Genomic DNA, 19,256 nt, shown 5'->3' on the forward strand with positions numbered 1-19,256 from the left:
AACTCTCACTCCACTACAAGCTGCCTCCCTATTGCAGAATGGTATGAACTAGATTGGCGTCGGAAAGGTACAACTTCTGACATGACTACATGTCTCTAAATGTTTATTGCCTGCAAACAAATACATACAAATAAGAGTGCATAATGTGGAAAAACAGTCCTCCATCAACAAATATGTGTGCTAAAAGGTTTAAAAGAATTCTTTGCAATAGTGCCCCTTTAACCACTTAAGCCTAACTGGACGAAAATTTTCATCCAGTTAGGCTGTGCGCACTCCCGCGGGGCGCGCGCGCTCCCGCAGGCCCCCCCGTGCGCACCCCCGCTGCTGGCCGCTAGCCCACCGATCAGTGAAAGGGATTATAAATCCCTTTCGCTGATCGGACACCCCGGAGAAAAGCCGACAGCGTCTCTTCAGACGCTGCAGCTTTTCTGAGCTCTGGTCTCCTTTCTTCTGCCTGGGAGCGAGATCGATTGTTCCCAGGACTTTTTGATTGAGGCCATCTTGTGGCCAAATAGCTAACTACACCAAAAACACTTACACCTGAATAAAATACATTTACAAACATTTACAATTCCCTGTTTACCTCCCACACCAAAACAATACCCACATACAAGTTTAAATAAAAAAAAAAAAAATGACAATAATAAAAAAAAAAAAAACATAAATAGTTACCTAAGGGTCTGAACTTTTTAAATATGCATGTCAAAGGAGTATATCAATATGATTTAATAAATTATGGGCTTCTAAATAGTGATGGACGCAAATTGAAAAAATGCACCTTTATTTCCAAATAAAATATTGTCGCCATACATTGTGATAGGGACATAATGTAAACGGTGTAATACCTGGGGCATATGGGCAAATACAATACGTGAGTTTTAATTATGGAGGCATGTATTATTTTAAAACTATAATGGCTGAAAACTGAGAAATAATGAATGTTTTCCGTTTTTTTCTTATTCTTCCTGTTAAAATGCATTTACAGTAAAGTGGCTCTTAGCAAAATGTACCAACCACAGAAAGCCTAATTGGTGGCGGAAAAAACAAGATATAGATCAATTCATTGTGATGAGTAGTGATAAAGTTATTGGCAAATGAATGGGAGGTGAAAGTTGCTCGGATGTAAAAAAAATTTCAACCCTTCGGGCTTAAGTGGTTAAGGTTTGGTCTCCAAATATGAACACTAAAGCCTTGTACTCAAATTATTATTATTTATTGTATTTATAAAGTGCCAACATATTACGCAGCGCTGTACATTAAATAGGGATACATATACAATGTTAACAAGGGGTGACAGAGAGGTTGCACACGGTTATACAACATAGCATAAGGTTATACATGTAAACAGAGTATAAGATGAATGATCATGCAATTTAACAGAGACCCAGCAATTGAAGTCCAAGTTAATACATGGGGAGGGTGTCATAGCTGGGGTTGCAAGATAAAGGACACACTAAGGGGGGGGGGGGGGGGGACCTGCCAAAGGCTTACAAGCTAAAGGGTTTGGGATGGACACACAAGGTAGGGCTGTGGGAAAGGTGCTCAGCTGAGAGAGTTACAGTGTGGTAGACGTGGGAGGGCTGGGTAGGCCATTTTAAAGAAGTGTGTTTTGAGAGCTTGCTTGAAGGTGTTGAAGGAAGGCGTGAGTCTGAGGTGGCGTGGGAGGGAGTTCCATAGGATGGGAGCGGCTCTTGAGAAGTCTTATAGGCATGGATGGGAGTGAGAAATGCGTGGGGAGGTCAGGCGGAGATCATTGGAGGACCGGAGGGAGCAGGCAGGTATATATCTCTGGACGAGCTCAGAGATGGAGGTTGGGCAGGTCTTGTGCACATATTTGTAGGCCAGGCACAGAAACTTAAAACTGAACCTGAAGCAGATAGGGAGCCAGTGTAGGGCTTTACAGAGGGGAAAAGTGAAAGCAAAGCAGTGGGAAGAATGGATAACACTACAGTGTTCTCGGCAGAGACCAACTCTGCCAAGAGACTAGCTTGTGCAATGCCTTGTTAACAACATAAGTAGTAGGAGTACTAATACTTTATACACACTTGTTATCTTTCTAGGTGAAGTGTGTTTGTCACATCCAGCTGTCGCACAATTCCCACACATGGAAGGTAATTCAATGTGTTACTTCTTCAACAGACCCCCCTCCACCTTGGGATAGCAGCACTTACGGAAAAAGTTCTTTTGAGCACAGAGTGAGAAGGGAAGGGGGGGGGGGCAGGGGTATGTACATGTTTTTTCAAATCAAGCATAAAGGACAGTTAACCAAAACATATAACTACAAATTATTTTTATGGAAAACCAAAACTAACATAAATTAAAGGGGAACTGAAGAGAGAGGTATATGGAGGCTGTCATGTTTATTTCCTTTTAATCAATACCAGTTGCCTGGCAGCCCTGCTGGTCTATTTCTCTGCAGTAGTATCTGATTAAAACCAGAAACAAGCATGCAGCTAGTCTTGTCAGATCAGACTTATAAGTCTGAACCACTGAAACACCTGATCTGCTGCATGCTTGTTCAGGGGCTATGGCTAATAGTATTAGAGGAAGAGGATCAGCAGGGCTGCCAGGCAACTGGTATTGCTTAAAAGGAAATAAACATGACAGCCTCCATATACCTCTCTCTTCAGTTCCCCTTTAAGTGTGCTGCATGCTTGGCTTCTCATTTTGTTTGGCTTTAAAGTGGGATTATACTCCCAAAACTATCATTTCAGTAACTTCTCTTAGCTACATAAAAGAACATTTGAAAGCATCCCCAATCATTCCTTGTGTGTAAAGATGTTTCTTTTCCCTGCAGAAAGTAATATAGGCTTGCTCATCGGCAAAGTTAATCATTACCAGCAAGGATCCCTCTGCCTGTGTTTTCACTCTGCCCCCTTCTTTTCTACTGAAGTGACCCAGCTGTTGCCAGGGCGATGTGTCTATGTAGCAGAGGGAGGAAGCAGAATCAAGACACAGACAAAGAGTGTTCCTGGCTGCCAATTATTACATATCACAAATAGCAATAAATAAGCAAGAATATACTGCTCTCTGCAGTGAACATAAAGCTTTTTACACACAGGTTTTACTTGGGAATGCTTTCAAATGCACTTTGTTTTGGGAGTAAAAAAATAAATCCTGTCCTGTCCATAGATTTCGGTATATTGAATGCCAGTGGTGATCATTGTTTTCCCTATAGTAGTACACATTGTTAGGGATGCTCACCGAGAACTCATGATCACGAATTAGCTGTGATTCACAAGCATTTTTTCACTATTCGACTTCCAAATCCATGGGCATTTTTTTCACTATTCGAAATCCGAATCCGTGATCGATTCTGAACCACGGAAATTGGCCACGGAAATTCCGTCGTTGAAAATATTCGGCCCGCAATCACGGGTCGTGATCGTGCGATCACAGGAAAAATATTCTGAGATTATTACCCGCTGACTTTAGCGGTTAATAGCAAAGTCCCCTTACATTGTAGAAACACCAAGTTTTCAAAAAGACCTTGTACTTTTTGAGAAAATCGATTTTAAAATTTCAAAGGAAAAAAGTATACATTTAAATGCGGTAAATGACAGTTCTTAGGGAAACAATTCCCGCCGACTTTAGCAGTTAATAGCAAAGGCCCCTTACATCCTAGCAACACCAAATTTGCAGAATATGTTAAAAAGATAGTGGGAAACAATATTTAAAAAAAAATGTCTGTTAAGGAACCAATGGAGAGCCTTGGAGCCAAAATGAAAAGATGCTTTTCTCAGCTATACTCATTATAGCTGAGAGAGCATCCTATGCGGTGCACTGGGTGCCAGCATGGGTGAGGGTAACAGGTGTGGGGGCAGAGAGGACAGTGGGAGCCGGTGGTAATGCGTCCGCATAGGCGGATGCGCTCTCAGTTATACTTAGTATAGCAGAGAGCTGCGGCGAGGAGCGACGTGTGTGGCATCGGGGAGGCGGAGATCTTCAATCAAGTTGTTAAGAAGGTCGCAAGATAGAGGATATTGGCGTGGGACCTTTTTCCGAGGATATTGGTCTGGGAACTTTTTTTAAAGGTACAGGTAAGTATTTCTGGTTAATTATGAATAAGAAAATACTTTTCTTGTTGTGTTTTTATTTCTTTTAAACCCTTGTGGAAATGGGTAAGAAGTACTTTGTACCACTATACTCATTTCTCCTGGGAGGGGGGAAGGCATCTGGGGTCCCCCTCTTAAAGGGCAAATTGAATCATTTTATCTGGCAAATTTGGTGTTTCTACAATATAAGGGGGCTTTTCTATTACCCACTTAAGTCGGCGGGTGATAATCACGGAATATTTTTCAATTTTCCAGTTTTTCTCAAAAACGAAAAGTTCTTTTTGAATTTTTTTTAAGTTGTAGCCCCTTATCACCTTTATAATCCATGCAATTTTGGGGATGGTAGTATGTATGGGGGCTTTGCTATTAACGTTAAAAGAAAATCCGAATCATGGCCGTGGTTAGCCGTGATTGACTCATTCACAGCAAAAATCCGGTTCCAATTCATGATTCCGTTTCAAATCCGAATTTTAATCACGACGGTTGCAGATTTTTTCTTTAGCCACGCCCAGGTTTGTCGAATCCATGGATGCGGGAATCCAGAATTTCCGGATTTACTCGAATTCATGGATAGGGGTATCCGAGCACCGCTACACATTGTTCTTCCTTGTGTCCATTTTACAGTGATTCATAACAATCATAAGCAGAAGAATACAAGGCACTGGAAAACAATAGGCTTCGTGGTGGTGACTATCATCTTGCTCATTTTGGTGGCCTTCATCGGGATTGTGTTCATGCGCTGTAAGTATTATAAAAACTTTCCACAAGGATGGAACCTGAAACATGCCAATAGATTAAATCACCTCCCTCCTTTACAGTTTTCTGCTTTATGATGAGAAAAAGGTATCCCTGCCAGCTGTTAAAAAAAAAGTGCTGCTTGTAAGACCGCAGGGCAGCCAATTGCATGACTAATAGCAGGTTGCCAACAGTGGGGCCTCTAGTGAAAGAAATAGCCAGTACCTGACCGGAGAGTTATCTCAGTAATAGTGGTTACGTTGCTGGATTTTGGTGACACAGTAGTTGATTTACTAAGGTTCATAGTCACGATTTTTAAAGGATGTAAATTTAAAGGAGGACCTTTACAAGTTTTTACTTGCCTACAATTTAAAGCAGAAATTGAATATGACTATGGCAGGGATTTGGCTGTGACCTCCTCTGAAGGGCAGTTAGTAACATAGGATCAAGGTTACAGTTGTCATGGCATCAAAGTCACAGTAGTAGGAATGTTTTGAGCAATACCCCTTAACCTCCTTGCCGGTTATGCCGAGCTCAGCTCGGGGTAACCTGCGTAGAAGGATTTCCCAGGCCCCGCTGGGCGGATCTTCAAAAAAATTTTTTATTGCACTCAGCTAGCACTTTGCTAGCTGTGTGCATTTCTCGATCGCCGCCGATTCGCCGCTACCCGCCGCGCCGCCCCCCCCCCCCTCCAGACCCCTTGCGCAGCCTGGCCAATCAGTGCCAGGCAGCACTGAGGGGTGGATCGGGATTCCCTCTGACGTCCCGACGTCCATGACATCGGTGACGTCAACCCGCCCCGTCGCCATGGCGACCCATTTTGAACGGGATTTCCTGCTTACTCTGATCGCCGGAGGCGGAGGTGGGGGGATGCCGCTGCTCAGCGGCTATCATGTAGCGAGCCCTGGGCTCGCTACTTGATTTAAAAATTTTTTTTTAAAAAGGGCTGTGCTGCCCCCTTGCCGCGGGAATTGGACCGGCAAGGGGGTTAAAATAAAATACATTTTGAGCATACTGTCCTGGGACTTTAGGCTTTTGAAAAACATATTAGCTATGTATCTTTATTAGTTTTAGCATGAATTATGCTAGTGAGATAATGTTTACATGTGAAAAACAAAACAAGACTTAGCTAGGCCCATATGCATTTACCTTTTACTCTTGAGTTTTATCCTAGGTGTATTTTTACATCTTCTCAATAAAATGCCTTTTTAGTCACTAGCAAGCAAGAAAATACTTTTGATAGTACCCTTTCACCTACTTTTAGGTCCTTTTTCAACTGAAAAGTGCTGAAAAGTTATTTTAAAGAGAGGAAAAAAATGTATCTCCTAGGTGAAAAAAAAAGTTAATTGAATAAGGACCCTTATCTCATTCAGAAATGAAAACTTAAAGTGGACCCAAATTAAAAATACAAGATTTCAGAAATAAAATCTATTTTCTAAATTATAATGATGAATAACAGCCTTTTTTCAGCTGCATGATGGCAAATATAAAATATTTTACATTTATTGGAGGAACCCCTCCCTTCCTTTCATATTGCCGGGACAGAATCCGGCAAACTGTTGGAGTAGGTGGTGTCCGGCAAAGGAGGAATTGCTAATGGCTGCCACCTGTATAACCCTAGTTGTGAAAAGAGAAGGGTGAAAAGCATGCACTGAAATGCTCATAGGCTGGAAGGAGTGTTTATTTATCTTTGTATGTGTCAGAGTGGTGCAACTAAATATTTTGAATTAAAAAAATGTTTGGTTTGGGTCCGCTTTAATTGGATTAGAAGAAACTTGCAGTGAAAGACACATGCAAGCTGACAACTTGCTGCCATACCTTAAAAATGGCTGTTGTAGGGATCTTTTGACTTCGGCCTTCCTTGAGTCACGCACCTGCTACAAGCAGCAGGCTCAGTCAAGATTTACTTACTTTGCTTATTGTAAGTGAGAGCTGAACATGTTCAGCACCCTTGAAAGTTTCTGCTCTGTTAAAATGGAGCTGATAGACTCACACAATTGCATCAGATAACCAGCAGTGCTGAGTGTTACCTGAGTGTTAGGCTTACCTAAGAGGGAAATGAAATGTTGTGGAATATAACATTAACCTCCCCCCACCTACTCCTAACACTAACCTCCCTCTACCTCTACCTCCCCCTAACACTAACCTTCCCCCTATGTATGCCTAACACTAACCTTCCCCCACCTACTCCTAACACTAACCTCCCTCTACCTCTACCTCCCCCTAACACTAACCTTCCCCCTATGTATGCCTAACACTAACCTTCCCCCACCTACTCCTAACACTAACCTCCCTCTACCTCTACCTCCCCCTAACACTAACCTTCCCCCTATGTATGCCTAACACTAACCTCCCCCCACCTACTCCTAACACTAACCTACCTCTACCTCCCCCTAACACTAACCTTCCCCCTATGTATGCCTAACACTAACCTACCTCTACCTCCCCCTAACACTAACCTCCCCCACCTACTCCTAACACTAACCTCACTCTACCTCCCCCTAACACTAACCTTCCCCCTATGTATGCCTAACACTAACCTCTTCCCACCTACTCCTAACACTAACCTTCCCCTTATTTATGCCTAATACTAAACACGCTCTACCCCCCTAACACTGACCTTCCCCCATATATGCCTAACACTTACCTCCCCCCACCTACTCCTAACACTAACCTTCCACCTATATATGCCTAACACTAACCACGCCCTACTTACTCCTAACACTAACCTTCCCTGGTTTTAAAGCCGCAATTTACCCAAGCAGCTTCAAAGCTATATATTACAGCTTCTGTAAAGCCACAGTTTACCTGAGTAGCCCCAATTTATCCGAGCAGCTTTTTTTTTAGGACTGCTGTAAAGTCGTAATTTACTAAGCATCCATATTACACAGTTAGCGCTGTTTATAAGGAGACATATATTGCCACAAATTGGGCACCCACATTACCAGGCACTATTTTTCAGTGTCTCATTCACATCCTGGAATGTTTATAGCAACAAGTAGGCTGTAATATATTGAACATTTTGCCTAATTTCTCTGTTAAATTTTCAGATTCCTCCGTCTCTGAAGAGCTAGATGGTTTAATGCACAATGGTAATTATTACTTATACAGTAATTCTCCTTATTCTAATGTTGCTTATTTAATCACTTCAGGTCCTGGGTTTTTCATTCACTTAGGACCCATTCACATTTAAATGTAGCAAAATGGTAGCGCACAGCGCTACCATTTTGTGTGGGTGATTTCACCGCGATTAGCGCAGTAAAAATCACTGTACACTGTACACTCTTTTATAAGCACTGTATCGCGATCGCTCCTGAACCACAGCAAATTGCTGTAGGGAACACGCTTTGCGATTGCCACTAATTGAAAAACACCTGCGATCAGCGGCAATTGCGGCAGTGAGATCACTGCCATAGGTTAACATTGCACTAGTGCTTTAAAAAATGCTAGTGCTTCAGCGATTAGTGGAAATCACCCGCTAATCGCCTAAGTGAGAACGGGTCCTTAAGGTTTCTGACAATGTTGGCATATCACAATACACAACCTGATTTTTAATTTAATTACACACAATTGATCCTACCAGAAGTTATTAAAATATAACTTTTATTAATTAATTATTAAAACTTTCATATTTGTTTTCATTTTATAATGCGTTAAATAACCCCAGATTAGGTCTATAGTACTGTGTTGAGCATCTACACCAATTCACAATTTTTAGTGATCCTGCTCAGAGACCTAAAGCTGAGTAAGTTGCTTTTTACTTGCTACATATAAGTTAATAGACCCCCCACCAATCCGACATGTTTCGACCCCTTAATTGGGGTCGTCGTCAGGGAAAAAGTGCTTAGTGCAAAGAGTTGCCAGTGCATATAGAAGAAGAAAGCATTATATATACATTTCAGTAAAGAAAACAAAAAAGGAAGAGCGTGTGCTCTCCAGCTCTGTCAGACCTAATCTGGGGTTATTTAACGCATTATAAAATGAAAACAAATATGAAAGTTTTAATAATTAATTAATACAAGTTATATTTTAATAACTTCTGGTAGGATCAATTGTGTGTAATTAATGTTGGCATATCAGCTGCATCACTGTTGATACAGCAGTAATTTATTATTACCTATGCCATCAAAGTGATATATATATATTGGGTTTTTTTTCAGGACAAACTAGGCTTTCTTTCGGTAATATTTTTTCCAAGTATTTATTTTTATTTCACAGGCACTTTATCAAAGAAAAAAAATAGGCATAAACGCAAAAATGATGCATATGTGGCAGCCATTACAGACGTCCATGATCTGAAGTGGTAAAGCAGACAAAGACAAGTACACTGGGTGCAGACCTGAAAGCAGTGGTTCCATTTGTCACATGACCACAAGTTACATACTGTAGTTTTGAAGGTGCAGGTGGAGTGTACTGTTTAGGCTACAGTTTACAGCTTTTATTTTCAGATTGTTGCTATTAACATGTAATAATAGGTGAAGCCATTTTTCTTACAAAAATGTTTACCTATGAATGTGTTCCACTCAGTGTCTTATCTTCAGCTGAAAGCAAAAATGGATCAAGATTATTTGGAGGCATTGCAGAAAGACAAGGATGAAGCAATAGGTGAGTGAAGCTAAATGTCAGTATAGGTAGCCAGATGTGCCCCCAGTATTAGATAGTCATCCTCTTTTGTATAGATACCGGATGTTCCCTCAATATTACAGTAGGTAGCACCCCCTTCCCCAGTATAGGTAGCCAGATGTGCCCCCAGTATTAGATAGTCATCCTCTTTTGTATAGATCCCGGATGTTCCCTTAATATTACAGTAGGTAGCACCCCCTTCCCCAGTATAGGTACCCGTATGTGCCACCAGTTTTAGGGTGGTTTCCTCCTCCAGAATAGGTAGCCAATATATGGCCCTAGTATTATCAAGATTCCCTCCCCTAGTATGGGTATCCCCAGTACAAACACTCAGTAGCCTCCTCATAGAGAGGGAAAGCTGCAACATGGCTGAAGAAAGATCGTGATTCTACCATAGCTGAGGGGAAAGAGGGGGGGGGATTACCCAGTAGGGGGTGGTGGTGGTATGTCCTTGTGGCTCTCAGAGGCTGGCACCTCTAGAGCCTCTGCCTCAGCCCAGCCCTGCACACAGACATCAGTTATCTGATAAGGAGTTACTGCCTGTACCCGCAACATAGTCTGTTCATAGTTGGCAAGGCCAGGCTATGACGTGACTAAAGGTTGGGAAGGGTGTGACGAGAGATGTGAGGGGGTGACCAAGACAGGCAGAGGTGTGGCCAATGTAGATTGGATATAGTGGATAGGAGTGCAGACAGGTAGTCACTAATCTACTGCAGATCCACATTCAGCAATGCAAATGATAGTGTTGAGGAATTAGGGATGTCAAAGTATGCAGTGTTAACACGAGTTCAGTATGCTGTGAATCATCCACAGAATACTCCCCATTCACCCCATCAACCCATGTATTAAAAAAAACATACACGTTTTTCTTTCCTGAATAATAACAGCCACAGTTGAGCTTATATTGACCCTGCCACTTTCTGCTCCAAAATACACCAAGATTTGCCCTTCATAAAGTATAATTATTACTTATTATAGATGTGATTCTTACTTTAATAGCAGCAAATACTCCCCAGATCATTGTAGATGACTAATCTTTACATTGCGTCCTTTCTGAATATGCCTCCTGCACAGCTAATGAGCAGACAAGGGGGATTAGCATCTGTAATAGCCACACCCCCTCCAAGAGCAACAAATGGAGGGTGTGAATAAGGGATGGGACCATGTTCTCTAGCACTAGAGGCAGGGATTCCAAAGTGTGCCCCCCCCCCCCCCAAATTGTGCCTGTCTCAGTATAGGTAGCAAATATGCGCCCAGAATTAGGTAGCCCTCCCCAACATGCAGAGTTGCAAGCGGAGTGCTGTAGAAGTGTTGCAGAAACTCACCTCACTTCTTTGCATCCTGATCTCTTCAATGGTGCACGTAATGAGAGTTGCCACTAGAGGGGGTCATAGAGAGGAGAGGCTGCAACATGGCTGAAGACATCCAGGAATGGAGGGAGGAAAGTCCTCCAAAGTTCTCCAGCACTTTAACAGCACTCTCCTCATGGCTCTGCAATGGCTAGAGCGAGGGGGCAGGGCATAGGCGCTCCCTAAGGCCTCTTCACCTAGGGACTGGTGCCTCCCTAGCCTATGCCTTGGTCCGGCCCTGGTATGAATAACATCTCACTTGTTATCCTGTTTGCTATTTTCTACTGCACTATTGTTGCATTGTGTTTAAAATTCTAAACTCTAGTAATGTTTTTGGCATTATGTGCTGCAGTGAAATTACAAGACAGTCTCAAGGCTGACATCATTCAGAACAACAAGACTCTGAGTGAGTAACCTGACAACTTGCATCTATTTCATTCTTGTAGCACTTTGCATTGTTGCATCATTTTCACATCTCTTGTTTGCCAGTCATGTAATCGTTTTGATCCTGATTTGCTTTGCAGTGAAGTTTCAAGACAATATTAAGACTGACTTGAACCAAATCAAAAAAACTTTGGGTGAGTATCCTGCTACATTTCATATACCGTAGAAGTACTTCTATAATTGCATCAGCTTTTTTCATTGTTAAATAAAAAAAATTACATAATATGTTATTAGACTTCACAATTCAATGTCATTACTTTTATCTTAGATTAACTCTAGAAGCAAGTGGATTTGGTGCACATTACTGGTATATTTTGGGCGCTGTGTTCCCAGACTTATTGGTATGCACTGTTTGCCTTGGGTTCTTGATAACTAAGGTACTGACAGGTGTCAGACAATTCAGTCAATAGGGTAATAGGTTTTGGCAGATAATAACAAAGTCATACAATGTCACAGCGCCAGGGATTATGTTGTCTCAAGCAATCAGGCAATCCACTCCAATCCACCTCCAGAGATATACTTTAAATCTGCATACTTCCTGTGTGACTCATTTCACCAAAACAGAGAAGCAGGAGAAGATTTCTCTCAGTGGATATAAATACAGTTGTTATTCTTCCATACAAGGCACATACATTGAAGTAATAAAATCACTTACATCAGGAGGGTCCTATGCCAATATAGGACCCCCTCTGGACATATCGCTTCCTACCCTTGTGGTACTACAGGTCATGAACAAACGATCACTGGTGCCTAGCCCGCTCTCGTCCCGACTAGTTTCGGCCTTCCGCCTTCATCAGGGGATACTGTTTTGGTGAAATGAGTCACACAGGAAGTATGCAGATTTAAAGTATATCTCTGGAGGTGGATTGGAGTGGATTGCCTGATTGCTTGAGACAACATAATCCCTGGCGCTGTGACATTGTATGACTGGCTATTGAAAGATGAAGAGGATCTATCCTGGTCACGGGCCGGCAGCAGAGGTGTTAGTCAAGAAGTGTTCCGTTAGCAATCTTGTGGAGCGCCTCTACTTCTATCTTTTGTATACAGGTAATAACAAAGCACCCATGAAATGTCAGTATCAGTTAGAGTACCTAAGGTAGAAAAGACAGAGCCTGTCATAACAGGAGTCTCAGGCTTTAATACTTACCTGATCCCATGTCATCGAGTCACAGTTGACACTCTGCCCCCCTCCTCGGGAACTCAGTCACATAGCCAGGTATCAAAGACTGCCAAAGCTCTTCGGAAAACTCTGACTGCTTTGCTGCACCCCACCCACCACCCAGCTCGGCAGCCACTGATTATGCAACAGCTGCTGAGCTGGCGGTGGGCCGCGGCAACGCAGATAGGGTAGCCAGAGCCTTGGCAGCAATTTTGAAAAAACATTGCCATCACCTACTTGTAGGAATGATGCCAAAAGAGGTAAGTATTTAACCCTAACATCCCCCCAATCCTCCACCATTACAGAACCTGTCATGATGTGACCTGCCATTGTTATCTTAGGTACTCTTGAAGGCTAAAGGTTAGGGTTCGGCACTGATTAGGCAGGTTAGTGTTAAGTGATAGCGTGGGGGTTGGCTGCTTTAGAGGTTATGGTTCAGCATCAAAACTGTGATGGGGAGTTAGAGTTAGACATCAGCAAAGCATTTATGTTGGTGGGTGGGAAGGGGAGGTACAGACATCAGGAAGAGGCTTACATTAGGAGTGGAGGTTGGCGCTTTGGTAAGTAAACTGTTTTTAGGCCTCAAGTACAAAAACAACTGAAATGTGTTAGAACCTGTTCTATATCACCTTGCTTCGACACCACCGTCTCACAGACTGTGAGATCACTTGACTCAGCAAACAGGAGATAGACTTTCTCAGGCTTCTTCAATGTTTACGTTATTTATTCAGGAAACAGGAATACAGATAGATACATTCATCATATCCTAGCCATGCCAATCTTCATGTTGCGTTACAAGCTCGTGATTAGACTCCCTGCTGAAGTCAATCAGGTACCTTCTTCCTAACTACGTTACACTAAACTACCTATGTACAGCATACATTATATCAGATTACAGAAAGGAAGAACATGCTTAGAGGTCCCAGTCGGCCTTGCGGGCTAGTGCGGAAGGAAGAAGCAGAATGCCCTCTCCATCGCTCACTCCGGGTTTAATACCGACTAGGAAAGAGTTAAATATGACATCATCTTCGCCACCCCCTAGATCCGATTATTGGTGGACCCACTCGTGGTGTCATCATACCCACCTACTTGATTAATAATCAATGAGGCATTTGGCCTATATGCAGGAATGTGGATGTTTACCAAACATGGCTGATGTTTACTGTTCCTGTGATGTACGTGTTGAGGTCAGCGTGGCCGATGGCCTTCTTTTAGGAACATGTTCTCAGTATCTGCTTGAGACAAAATGAATAACAAGCAGACACTGAGATGCTTAGGCCTGCATCACAAAACTCCATTTATTTTAAAGGCATACACTGCGGACAAGCCTTTTACATAAAACTCAGGCCAAGTAACTGAGGCCTACTTAAATTATAACAATCCCCCCTAAAACGGCTTGACCCGCAGATCCCCGCGTCTGAACCTCCCAGTACCTGGTTTCTTTCTTTTATGTTTCACTTTTCGATGTTCGTGCTCACACAACTTCTCTGCTCTCGGTGGTTACCCCTGGAAGAGAGAGAGCAAGACCTCTTGGTCTTCCTGTAACCAGGCTCTCTGGGGATGCCCTACTTCTAAGTCCCTCTATACCACATGCTCAGCATTTGCGTCACTTGCGTATCACTCACAAACTTGCATGACCACAGAAAAGTGAAACTCGTTTGTTTGTTACTCGATGGAGCAGTGCCAGGTGCCTTCTAAAAGAGCGCCTTTATACAATCAGCTCCATCACAGGTACTACTAAACCTATACCCGTAACCCTGTATATCCCTTAATTTGAAAATATCGGCCCATGAGATTGTTTATGAGGCACCAATCTCTGGACCAGGTTAATTTGTTTTACGTAATTTCAACACGCAACCTCACCTGGATAATGATGCCTAAAGTTGTCATCTCCATCCAGACGACCAGTGGGTGTAGAAAGAACTTTGGAACTGCAGAGGCCCAGTCCGAGTGTCCCTGGAACATCACCGGAACCTTTGTCCACCAGGTCAGACTGGCACTCACCTGCTCATTTTTGTGTTCTACCTCGTTAAGATCACCTGTATCATGGTAAAATCTTACCTCTAACTTAGTGTACTGTTTGTTTAACCTTTGTAACAAAATGTGGTCGTCTTGGATCAAAACCTGTTCCCCTTCGTCCCATGTCATGTTCTCTTTCAGGATGGGAACTACCCGTGAAACTTTGAACTTTAGATTTTTCTTAACAATTTGAGAAACAACGTCATCCAACCTGGATGACAGGATCCATATGGGATCTCCACTCACCCAATATGTTCCCCTTGGAAACTCCCCCTTATCGGAACAATTATGAGAATATACCTTGAATGTATCATTAGAACTTATGTTAAAAAACTAAACCTTTCCTTCAGCCGCCGGAATTATCGGTTGGGCTTCAGGGTGGATCTTTTGAATGGTAGCCTCGCATTCTGCGTTATTGAGCCTGCAGGCTTCTTCACTAAATTTGACTTGCCCCGGCCAACGCAGGTACTTCTGCAAGAATTGCCCGCATGAGGACAACTCTACTTGCTTCACCTCCCCGTCTAGCACCAAAAAAGGTTGACCTCTCAGGTCCTGGTGTAAGACACGGGTTGAGGTGGGAACTAAGGAAGTAGCGGTGCCTAGGAATGTTGCATCGTTTCCATTTGTTCACCCAAACATCTCGAAGCTGCCATGCAAAAGATCCTTCTCCAGAAACATTAATATACCTCCCCTTGTCCAATCTCTCGCTGACAAAATATGTCCCCAGCTGTCCTGATTGGACCTCTTCCCCCCTTATGTCCTGAGGCACACTATGTACCTGAGGTCGGGAAGACTGTACTCTCTGCAATCGTTCGATTAAGAGTACCTCTTCACTTACCCAACTATCATGAGGATAAGCTGCTGCATATGGACTGTGTAATATCGTCCCCTGTTGTGACCCGGTGGTGTGAATGGGGTTCCCTGTGTGGGCTTTCCCTCCCCCGGGACCGCTCTCCCCACCCTCTTTGTCACCTGGAAATGTGGCTTGATCTCGATTTTTACTTCTTGTTTCGAGAACCACCCACCCTCGGCTTTCCAGCCTTTACGTGTGTATAGTTGTTTCAGAGGCACTCTCTGTTGGTAGCTCCAGAGTGTGATGTTGTCCCCCGCGTCTCTCTGTTAAGAGAATTGACGCCTCCGGCTCGTTCCTCTCCAATCTGGAACCATCTCACTCTGCATAACCAAGACAAGGTACCCCTGAATCACACACTCCACCTTTTGCATGTACCCATTGTACTGCAATGTACCTTTTAACAAACTTTGGATCGGTGCATCGATTCTGGGGGTGTGACCTTCAATAGCAGATTTACACTGCCTTTCCAGTCACCCTGCCAGCACACCTGACCTTTCAGACCTTTCACCCACATTGTGCCATGAAATTTGTTTTCTCCTGGCACAAGTGCTCTTTTCCTCCATCCCTGCTTGGTCCATCTGTGCCAATCAGAGGGAGGTGTGAAAGGATCAGTACCTTTGTCACCCAACATCAACATGTTTGGGCCTTGCATTCTCATTAACCCCTTATTATACATGAGAATGTCCTCTCTTCGTTCTCCTAGGACGAAATGGCAACCTAGGATCACTATCAGCACGGTACTCTTCATTATAAAAGCACCACCTTGGGAAAGAAAAACATTAGCACTTTGCATTATGCTTTGCTCAGACAGTTTTGTTAGTCTCTTTCCGATCTCTGAAATCTCATGTTTTAGTCTCTTTCCAATTTCAGGAATCTCGTGTTTTATTCTCTTTCCAATCTCAGGAATCTTGCTGTTCTCCAAACTCAGAATGGCATCTGGAACCTTTCGCTTATCGGACTGACATCTCCATCTTTGCTGCCAGCACTGCAGCTGTCTCGATTCCATATTGCCCAACTCCTGAAATCAAAATACAAACAAATCAATTCTTATTAATGATTTGGGATTCGCCCTGCGGCTTGTACTCTGTACACTTTAAATTGATCAATATATATCGTAATTGATCTCGTTGCGTTATGGTTCTCATCTCATGAACTCTGTTTACTCTTTTTGGTAGATTGGAGTTAAACTTCACCCCCCACCTCAGTACTATCCTCAGTACTTATCTGTTTAAAATATGCTCCCGCGGACTTCACCTTTGGAAGCTCTCACCTCATTGCAGCTCACTCCACATCCCCCCTTATCTGTCCATGCGCGGCCGTCGCATGCACAGACTATGGATGCCACACCTGATGCTGCTTTGCAGGTGAGCCTGCAATGCTCTTACTCATTATCGCATTTACTTATCTAGAACTTCATCGCGATACCAGCTCTGCTAGAAGTTCTGTGTGTTGTACCCTCTGATCAATGTTTGCCGTGCCACTACCTAGACTACCAAAAAAAAAAAATGGCTGCCTCCCTGTAGGAAGGAGCACTTTACACTTAACCACTTGCCGACCGCACGCTTATACCGTGCGTCGGCAAAGTGGCAGCTGCAGGACCAGCGACGCAGTACTGCGTCGCCAGCTGCAGGCTAATTAATCAGGAAGCAGCCGCTTGCGCGAGCGGCTGCTTCCTGTCAATTTACGGCGGGGGGCTCCGTGAATAGCCTGCGGGCCGCCGATGGCGGCTCGCAGGCTAAATGTAAACACAAGCGGAAATAATCCGCTTTGTTTACATTTGTACGGCGCTGCTGCGCAGCAGCGCCGTAAGGCAGATCGGCGATCCCCGGCCAATCAGCGGCCGGGGATCGCCTCCATGTGACAGGACGTCCTGTCACTGGCTGCACAGGACGGATAGCGTCCTGTGCAGCCTCGATCGCCGGGGGGGGCAGCAGGTAGGAGAGGGAGGGGGGAATTTCGCCGCGGAGGGGGGCTTTGAGGTGCCCCCCCCCCGCAACACCCAGCAGGCAGAAGAGATCAGACCCCCCCCAGCACATCATCCCCATAGGGGGGAAAAAAGGGGGGCAATCTGATCTCTCTGCCTGCTACCTGATCTGTGCTGGGGGCTGCAGAGCCCACCCAGCACAGATCAGTAAAAACAGCACTGGTCCTTAAGGGGGGGTAAAGGGTGGGTCATCAAGTGGTTAAACTACACAGGGTGCAGGGCTAAGCATGCCAGCGTCACATGCCTGTATGCAGATCCCTGAATGCCCACTTGGTAGGTAGTCACATGGCAAACACCGTACTGATACACTGTCACTCTGTAAACGGCAACTCTATCATCTGTATAATTGCCCCATGAACTGCTGTCAGTTCTTGTTCTTAGTGCTACAATAGATAGGAGCTGGAAAAAACCTATTTGACCAATCAGTGGACGAAAAAAAAAACCGCACAAAAAAACAGCCCCAGCCCAGCATAGACCTCTCAGTCAAGCTCTGGCGCCGTCCACGACAAAAACCGGAAAAAAACGTTACCGCTCTGCAGCAGCGGCGACGGAAACCCGGATTGGTCAACTCCCTTTTTTCCACCTCCGGCACCCCCCTGATGCACTGTCCCCTTTCCTTCTATTGGGAACTCATGCTGCACCACCCATTAAGGTGCCCCACTTACAGGAATAATCCTGTAAGCAACTCAGTACAGACACTTTCCTGGCCTGCACTGCTACGTGTGTCCCTGCACCTAGCTGGTGCACTCTTCCTATCCGTGCTCCTGCTAATCTTACCGTAATAGCCTGGTGCACGTATCCTGGCATTCCTTTCCATGGACTCAGGGAACAACTCTGGGGAAATACTTCGAGAACCGAGACACACAGTAGCATGTCTCTGTATTTCTACCCCCCACCCTTTCAGCTGCTCTGCCCGGAGCCGCGAGCACAGCCTGACGTGACGTGGATCCCCCAGCCCCTCCTCACCCCTGCCATGACGTGTGGGGGCCATGACTCTCGGGGGCGGGCTCTCTCCACTGCCGCCATTTTGAGTCCTGGACTGCCAGCCAAGATGGCTGCTCCCATAGCAGCCTCTCGTTCCTATACCTTAGGAGAGAAAACAAAATACAAACAGAACAAACATTTTTTATGCATAGTTACACAGCAACTATCCACAGTGCACAAAGATCAGCCTCCGCATTCCTTCATGTCTCAGCTGTAATCCGAACTGCAATCAGACATACGGATCCCCAGAGACGTAGGAATCTTTCTCACTCTATCACAGACATAACTAAGAACCGCCCGAGCGAGTTATACGACTCCAAACCACTTTAACTGTTTTAACTGTTAACATCCCAGCTAGAACTTCTTCTGAGACCGTTATCAGCCGGAGCTCGCCACACACCCAACAACACAATACAGACATTGCAACATGTTAGCAGCAGCACCGACTGGAAATGCGAGAAACTTGCAGAACATCTCACAAACAGAAAGACACTCGCTTTCCTCTTCTATCCCCTCTCTCCCCCCTATCTCTTCCGCGGGGCGCTCTCTGCTAGGCTAAACCACAGCTGGCATCACTCCCAGTCTCTGGACGGGGAGAAAAAAAAAACCAACATAGAAGGAGGAACAAAAAAAGAAAACAATGAAGCACGCAGCCTCCACGCTGCAATTAACAATTAACACAAAATGTACATATGACCACATTATCCTCTCCTTGTTATAACACCAAATACAACACAGATAACGCCATATAACAACGTAAATCATACCTGAGCAGAGGACTTCGTACGCCTGCCAATTCGACCAGCTTTTGGCAACTCCACGAAACTGGGTGGATCCCTGGAACTACTGAGCGTCATCTCTGTGTACCCACACTGGCTCAGCGGATCGATCTCCAGCGGCAGCTGCCAGCCGGCCTCGGAGCCTTCCAGTCACCTGGGATCCGGTTTAGGCTATGACTGCGTGCACTTACAGTCAAAGTTTAACATCCACGAGTTTCGCCGCTGGTTTCCTCGAATTGCAGCCCGTGTGCTCGGCTCCCACACACTCACAC

At 44.4% G+C, this 19,256-nt stretch overlaps 1 protein-coding gene across 1 annotated transcript in view; it reads left to right on the forward strand.

The window, feature by feature from the left end:
• Nucleotides 1-19,256, forward strand: part of LOC137562182 (C-type lectin domain family 4 member G-like) — a 78,251-nt gene that overhangs the window by 43,740 nt on the left and 15,255 nt on the right. The window contains exons 6-11 of the mRNA XM_068273512.1: nucleotides 2,061-2,111; nucleotides 4,680-4,796; nucleotides 7,841-7,882; nucleotides 9,318-9,395; nucleotides 11,115-11,168; nucleotides 11,287-11,340. Coding sequence (XP_068129613.1) covers nucleotides 2,061-2,111; nucleotides 4,680-4,796; nucleotides 7,841-7,882; nucleotides 9,318-9,395; nucleotides 11,115-11,168; nucleotides 11,287-11,340 — 396 coding nt within the window. The remainder of the gene's footprint in view (nucleotides 1-2,060; nucleotides 2,112-4,679; nucleotides 4,797-7,840; nucleotides 7,883-9,317; nucleotides 9,396-11,114; nucleotides 11,169-11,286; nucleotides 11,341-19,256) is intronic.

Source organism: Hyperolius riggenbachi, chromosome 3 (genome assembly GCF_040937935.1).
Source record: "Hyperolius riggenbachi isolate aHypRig1 chromosome 3, aHypRig1.pri, whole genome shotgun sequence".
NCBI lineage: Eukaryota > Metazoa > Chordata > Amphibia > Anura > Hyperoliidae > Hyperolius > Hyperolius riggenbachi.